Source organism: Solanum tuberosum, unplaced genomic scaffold (assembly GCF_000226075.1).
Source record: "Solanum tuberosum cultivar DM 1-3 516 R44 unplaced genomic scaffold, SolTub_3.0 scf00256, whole genome shotgun sequence".
Classification (NCBI taxonomy): domain Eukaryota; kingdom Viridiplantae; phylum Streptophyta; class Magnoliopsida; order Solanales; family Solanaceae; genus Solanum; species Solanum tuberosum.
Window position 1 is genome coordinate 513,354 of NW_006239178.1, and position 8,130 is coordinate 521,483.

Consider the following 8,130-nt stretch of genomic DNA (forward strand, 5'->3'; position numbering starts at 1 on the left):
GCGCCCCGTCTCTTCACATGTCCAAACCATCTCAGTCTCGCTTCCCTCAGCTTGTCCACCACCGAGGCCACTCCCACCTTCTCCCGGATAACTTCATTCTTAATCCTATCACTCCTAGTATGTCCACACATCCATCTCAACATCCTCATCTCCGCAACATGCATTTTCTGAACATGTGAGTTCTTGACTGGCCAACACTCCGCTCCATACAACAAGGCCGGTCTAACTACCACTCTGTAGAACTTACCTTTAAGTTTAGGCGGGATTTTCTTATCACACAAGACTCCAGAGGCAAGCCTCCATTTCATCCAAGCAGCCCCAATGCGATGTGTGACATCATCGTCGATGTCACCACTCCCTTGGATTACAGCCCCAAGATACTTAAAACTTTCCTTCTTAGGAATGATTTGTGCGGCAAGTCTCACTTCCACATCTGTCTCATCCACCACATCACTGAATTTGCACCCCAAATATTCTGTTTTGGTCCTACTCAACCTGAACCCTTTGGACTCCAGCGTTTGTCTCCACACCTCCAACCTCGCATTAACTCTGTCCCGCGTCTCATCAATCAGTACTATGTCATCCGCAAATAACATACACCATGGGACATTCTCCTGGATGGACCGCGTCAACTCATCCATCACCAAAGCAAATAGAAAAGGGCTAAGGACTGATCCTTGGTGCAGCCCCATCTCAACTAGGAAATGTTCCGAGTCACCTCCAACCGTTCTAACCCGAGTCTTGGCTCCACCGTACATGTCCTTTATCGCCCTAATATAAATCATCGGGACACCTTTAGCCTCCAAGCACCTCCAGAGGACATTCCTCGGTACTTTGTCATAGGCCTTTTCCAGGTCAATGAACACCATATGTAGGTCTCTCTTCCTTTCTCTATATTTTTCTACCAGTCTTCGCATAAGATGAATGGCTTCGGTAGTCGACCGTCCCGGCATGAATCCAAACTGATTCTCAGAAATGGACACCCCTCTTCTCACCCTCATCTCCACCACTCTCTCCCAAATCTTCATAGTATGGCTTAGCAATTTGATACCCCTGTAGTTGTTACAGTTCTGGATATCACCCTTATTTTTATACAACGGAACCATTGTACTCCACCTCCATTCATCAGGCATCTTTGCTGTCTTAAAAATAACATTAAACAGCCCAGTCAACTTTTAAAAACAGAAACTAAAGGCCTTTCTGATCTCTAAACACAGGGGCAGATCCACAAAATACAACAAAAGTAAGCACACAACAAACAACACAAATTATAGAAAATAAAATGAAGCAGCAGCTATCATACTACCAACAAAATCAAAATTGATTTTTTAAAACAGAATTAGAAGGCGTTTCAGTTCCTAATATAGTCCCAATAAACATATAGCAGAAATATATCAAACCTTAAATCAAAAAAGATTTCTAGAAAATTCTCAATTCTGCAACAAAGTTTGAAAAAAAATCAAACTTCGTCAAGTAGAATTCCCAAAATAGGAATGAAAATTTAAGTTCCACAACAAATGAAAGAGAAAATAAGCCAATTGATCTCAGTTCTTAACTTGAGAAGATAAAAGGATGAATCCCAAGTAAAATCAACTTTTCATTAATGTTTCATTAAAGTTCCACAACAAATGAAAGAGAAAATAAGCCAATTGATCTCAGTTCTTAACTTGAGAAGATAAAAGGATGAATCCCAAGTAAAATCAACTTTTCATTATTGTTCAGTTCTGGATCTGGTACTACCTGAAGATGAAAGGTCTTCAGTTCTTTGTGATGTATAATGTTCAAATGAATGGTCTTCAGTTCTTTGTGATGTATAATGTTCAAACTTATCTCGGCAAACACCAAAAAGAAAGTGGACTGGATAGAAACCTCCACAATGGTCACTGCAACAGAGTTGGAGAGAGTGGGCAAAAATAAGCTAAAATCTATTGAATTATTAAGACCATCTCCAACCCAACACTAAATTTTACACCAAATGCTTATTTGGTGTTATGGACCCAACACCAAATTTTACACCATTTTGGTGTGTGAATAGTGTTACCAAATTTGGTGTAACACTATTCATCACACCAATTCTCTTTATTGAATATTTTAATATTATTTCATTATACAAAACTTTTAATTAAACATAATATAAATTGTATGTTTTAATTAAATCTCTTGTATATTTAATTATTTTTTATGTAATATTTTTATAATATTAATTTTAGATATAAAAGTAAGCTTTTTTTATAAATTAATTTTTCTATATATGACTTTTCTTTAAAATTAAATTTATGTTTATTCTACCATTAATTATAATTGGATATGGTATAAAATAGTTTTATATTAAACGACTATAAAAGAAAATAATATGAATTATATATGGTGAATGTTTTAGAAAAAAATCGTTTAATGAAATAAGAAAATATAAATGAAATAAGAAATAATAATAAAATAATGAAGAGAGAAAAATATTCCTTTTTGGTGTAAATTTGGTGCAGTGGGTTGGAGTTGATTTACACAAATAGTGCTGACACCAAATTTAGTGTAAAATTTGGTGTTTGGGTTGGAGATGCCCTAAGCTGGACAGCTCTATTAACAATGAACTGATTATCCCAATCTACCCACAAAACCTGAAATCTTTATTTTATTGTGAATATATATACACACACACACTCGCACATACATACTTAGTGTGTGTAGTAGAGTTTCAAAAGATTTTCTTACGTGGGTTTTGGTGACAACCTTGGAGAAAGAAAAAGAAGAGAACCCGTTGTTGAAGAAGAGAAACTTCTATTTCTCCAATTTCTTTTGTGAACTATTTTATTTGCTTACTTTAGAGAAACTATTACGTGGAACCGTTTGTTGTGGGCTTCTGGCACTATAAGGATAACTTTTTAATATATGGTTAATTTTTCAGTTAATTTTAAATTCAAATTTTAGTTTGAAAGGTAGTTTTTTTTTTGTCCTAATACAATTATGTGGCATTTTTCTAAGATGCCACTTGGCCTAAGGAGAGGGCGTTTCCTCTCCTTTTAATTATATACAGATAAGAACTTTGAGGAATGCGAGATTATCCATATAGATTTGCCTTTTAGATAGAGGAAAGCTTCTTTTGTAGTAATGGTGTCAAATGTTCATGCTCTAGTTATAATTCTTTACATGTATGGTTTGAGTTCTGTTTTCCCATTCGTCCTTTTGTTCAGTTATTTTCTTAATTCTTAAATGCCTAAATCAATCTCTGCTTCTTACACTGTAGCTCATCCTATGTTTTCTATGTCAGCATTATGTTTCATATATGGACTTTGTTTAATGAATATCTTGAATGATGTTACCCATACACAACATGAATTACACTGTAAGGTGTCTTTTTTACTAGTCAAAACCAACAAAAAGGAAATTTTTGGCATATTATTAAAGCACATCTGCTATGTAGTTGGGATTCTTAAATTCTTCATCATGCATTCAGATTTTAAAGATGTTTCATTTCTTTCAGGGTGATGGATGGAAGGTGGTTGCAAGTTTTGAGGGGAACTTCCCGAATAGGATAAAGCAGCTCCCCTTAGATAGACATTTTGACATAAATAATGTCAAGCGGGTATTTGTTTTCTACCAATAGTTTCCAATAATGTGCAGTTTCACCCGTACTACTGACTGCAGTTTGTTCTTTGTTTGTTTCATAATTGTTTTTGCTTGCTGCCAGATTGTGTTAGAAGCTGATGGTTATCAACCCTACCTAATTTCTCCTGAGAAGGGGTTGAGGTCTTTGATAAAAAGTGTTCTGGAGCAGGCAAAAGAACCTTCACGTCTTTGTGTTGATGAGGTAAATGCCCTTCTGATTGTTTCAGCTCTTTGTTTTGGTTAGTCTTCTTTTTGTTCATTATTCTTCATGTGTCTTTCTGTTACTCTGTGAATTTGCTTCAATGCATTGGCATAGTGTTCCAATAAATTAACCTCAAGTGGATTCATATCACCTTCATAATTGAACTTGTTCAAGTGTTTAAAATACAAAAAATTGGTGTCGATTTGAGATGCTGTTTCAACTCAAAATATTAGACTTAAGGCCTGTTTACAATTCTCCATACAGTGCATCTCATTCTCTTTAGTATAATCACGTGCATTTGGTCTTGGTCTTTTCCAGTTTGTTGTAGTTAATCCTTTAGTTTTAGTAATCTATGTAGATTAACACAGGTTGCGCGTACTGTTTAGGGATGGGTACAAGGACATGGAATTTTCAGAAGTTAGCAGAAGATGACACCATTAGGACGTGATTTTTTTTTTTGATAACCGATAAATCTGTCTGTGACCTGCCCTTTGGACCAATCACAGCCTTCTAAACTCGGTGGATAATGGTCCCGCCCCTCTACCCTTCTCCACTTAAATACCGGGCTTCGCTTTGCATGGTGTGGGGCTTGAACCTGAGGATTAGCCTCTTGATCCTGGTGTACTACGTGGTCCCTGATTGTATAGATGTTTGAGTGCCCGAAAATCTCTGTGCGCTATCTACCTTTTGGTATACTGCGTGTATGTGGGAGCATTTTTCCAAGTCTATATAATTATTTCTCAAAAAGCTATTTTGGCTTTTGTTAATGGTTGCACTCCTCTTGAGTGCCTTTTCTTCTAACTTTCTGTATTTAGCTATCTCAAAAGGAAAAAGAAAAAATAGAAAATTAAAGAAGCAAGAGTAACCACTAGGTTCTTATGTTGGATGTTTTTCTTGGCTATCAGTAGGTGTTTCTACAAGCTCTGCAGTTATGTTCTAATCCTTACCTCTATATGTGAATCTTTAAATAGGTGCATCGTGTACTTGTTGATATTGTCTCCTCTGCTGCAAATGCCACGCCTGGACTTGGACGATATCCTCCTTTCAAGAGAGAGGTAATGATGTCTAGCAGCTCAGATTCACCTTTGTAGTTAATATGGACACACACGCACAAATGTTTATAGTTTGACTTTTCATGGAATATTTGCTCGGTATACTAGGTTGTAGCAATTGCTTCCGATGCATTGGATGGATTTAAAACTGATGCCAAGAAAATGGTAGTTGCCCTTGTTGACATGGAGCGAGCTTTTGTCCCCCCTCAACACTTTATCCGCTTGGTGCAGAGGAGGTATGTTTGGTGATTGTCTTCGTTTCTCAGAAGTTATCCCTATCAAATACTTTTATAGCATGTCTACAATTAATCTTTTTTGATTTTTATCATCTTGATCCCTGTTTGATGATTGATCTCTGTAATCTTGGCTTCTTGGTAATCAGTGTCAGAGTTTATGATAGAATATGAGACTGCACTGTTGACATATGATGTTGTAATATCAGGAAAAATGATTGCAATAACCAGGAAATATAATATTTTATGCTAGAAATGCACTTTTGGTTTGTCACTATATTTTTACGTAGTATAGCTAATAGTGTTGGAATGCTTTAAATAATTAGAAATTTGAATATTTTTATTTCAATGATGGGATACATGTTATTTCTGTTCTTATTTTGTTCAGTTTCATCACCTTTTTGGTGCTCAGTTATTTGATGTGATTGACACTTTTAGAGTTATTGTTTCATGTGAATCAAAGCTTGAATATCATGGCTGAGATAATTGTTTGTACTGATCTATGATGACAAATGTAAAGAGGGGACATTAGGACGCATATCCTTCTTTCTCTTCTGGCAAAAAAGAAATCACATATACTAATCTCAAGATGTGCAAACTGCAAAACATGTTGGTGTAAGTTCTTTGTAGCTACTAATGGCTTTTATATGGCAACTGATTAAAAAACCCGGTTCTTATATTACCAAATCGTGTAGCACAAATTATAATGCATGCTCTATATGTGTGCAGAAAAACTGACGAGGAGGTACAGTTAATCATTACTTGATTTGTTTGTTTGCATCTTTACTGATTATTTGTGGCCAATCTTTTCATGCCACTGTGTTTCTTTGTAGGACCAGTTGCTTTGCTTTTCTTTGGTTCTTTTAGTTAGCCACTATAAGAGATAACATTGGAGAAATAAAGATGGTTGCTTCCAGTATTCTTTCCTAAAAGTGTCTTTTTCATTTCATGAATTGCTGGTTTTGGTGGTATTTTCTAATGATAACTATAGAACATACACATGTTTAACAAAGTTAACCACTCTCACAATGTCCATGTGCGACTGGCTCTTTTCCAGAATGGACAGGCAGAGACGTGAGGATGAGCTAAAAAATCGGGGTTCTAAGAAGGCACATGAAGCAGAGCAATCAATATTGAATAGGGTAATCATTTTTCTTTTTTCTCGAATTATCTGCCTTGGATTATTATTTCATTGAACTCATGTCTTGCAACAAATTGCCTTGGGAACATACCTAATTATTTTTTATATTAGTTTGTGTTCTCTGTATGTTTTTTATGTTCTGTAATTATTAACTTAAGCTTATTAGTTATCTTCTCTATACTGTCTTTTAAGTGTTCTTAATTATTAACTCAGGCAACTAGCCCTCAAACTGGAAGCCAGCAAGGTGGAGGAAACTTGAAATCTATGAAAGAGAAACCAAGCCAGCAGGACAAGGATGCATCCGAAGGCTCAGCTTTGAAGACTGCAGGGCCTGAGGGAGAGATAACAGCAGGTATCCATCCATCTCTTTCTGTTTATATCTTGTGTTAGGTATGTTTGTGTTCCCTTTTAAAATATAGTTGTCATTAGTATGAATTGCCTAACTTGGGGTTAAGGATTTGTGCATTCTGTTCTTCCTGAAATTGTTGTTTGACTAGCTGCCAAGGTCAAAGGTGGATTAATTCTTTGCTCTCCCAATTGAATTTTTGAACGTGTAACATTTGTTTCTGTGATAGGTTCAAAATGGTTTTGATGCCATTAGAAGCAGTAATATTTAGTCATCTTGAAAAGATAGTGGTTAATTGATCCTGACTAGTCTTCTTAGTACATCTAGTTTATTACTGTTATTTATCATAGCTTTTATAACTGCCAGGATTCTTATTGAAAAGAAGTGCCAAAACAAATGGGTGGAGCAAGCGATGGTTTGTTTTGAATGAGAAAACTGGAAAGGTCAGTAGGTGACATGCTCATCACTTTTTACATTATAGAGATAAATTGGCCTTCTACTACCAACTTGATGTAATCTATCAACCTTCAAAAATGATGTGATAAGACCCCTGAATACTTGATAATATTTTCATCTTTAACCCACAGATACAAATGTATGGTGAATGTTTGATTTTCTTCTTTTACCATAACTAATGTAACCTAAAAATCAGGAATATTTTTTTGATGCATTAACTGTCACTGTAGTGTTTCCTTTTTGAATGTTTCTGTCATTGAAGAAAATTTAAACCACGAGTTAATTTATGTGGGAACTATACATAACCTTTTGGTGAAGTTCCTCTAATCAGATGTCCTTTTTTCAGCTTGGATACACGAAGAAACAAGAAGAACGCCATTTTCGTGGTGTCATAACATTGGAGGTATTTTATATCTTTCGTAAATTTAATTATATATTTCAGTTTTTTCTTAAATGCAAATTATATTAATTGATTGTCAGAATGGGCAGAACCATACAAAATGATCAGAAATACATGCACAAAATTATGGAGAGTTAAGGTGATAGTGGATACTGAATACGTATGCAGCCCCTTAAAACTTGTAAAGTTTTTTCATTTAGACACCTAGGCTAAGGGTAGTACCTATTGAATACCTTAGGTTTACTGAAAATGTGTCTACTGAACACTTAAATGATAGTCTCTCACAATAATAAAGTGCGTACTCTCTGGTATGATAATAAGAATCAATCAATACGTGACATGTGGAAATTTTAAAAAGGTCATCTTCTACATATTTTTTTTATCAGAATCTCCCCAACACCCCACCCCACCCTACTGGAAACCTCGCTGGTGATGATCTCTTTCTCATCTCCCAATATCTGTTTCCTTTCCTTACTTTGTCTCTCTTTAAATGTTTTCTCCAATGGCTCCATAAAAAAATGTGACCTTCAAAAATATCAGTCTTGATTCTTCCCATAGAGAAGGACTTGATGCTTACTAGGATTCAGTGAAAGGCCACGAGGATGAGCTAGAAGGGTGAGAATCGTGAGATCAATGGAGATCATTTGAAGGTTAAAAATCTGTTTTTTTTTTTTTTTTTTTTTTAGATTGGTAATTT

The 8,130-nt window shown here is 35.5% G+C and overlaps 1 protein-coding gene across 1 annotated transcript in view; it reads left to right on the plus strand.

Moving 5' to 3' along the window:
- Positions 1-8,130, plus strand: part of LOC102601420 (dynamin-2A-like) — a 23,789-nt gene that overhangs the window by 10,152 nt on the left and 5,507 nt on the right. The window contains exons 9-16 of the mRNA XM_006357663.2: positions 3,479-3,580; positions 3,686-3,805; positions 4,777-4,860; positions 4,966-5,093; positions 6,148-6,232; positions 6,445-6,583; positions 6,944-7,020; positions 7,380-7,436. Of these exons, the coding sequence (XP_006357725.1) occupies positions 3,479-3,580; positions 3,686-3,805; positions 4,777-4,860; positions 4,966-5,093; positions 6,148-6,232; positions 6,445-6,583; positions 6,944-7,020; positions 7,380-7,436 (792 nt within the window). The remainder of the gene's footprint in view (positions 1-3,478; positions 3,581-3,685; positions 3,806-4,776; positions 4,861-4,965; positions 5,094-6,147; positions 6,233-6,444; positions 6,584-6,943; positions 7,021-7,379; positions 7,437-8,130) is intronic.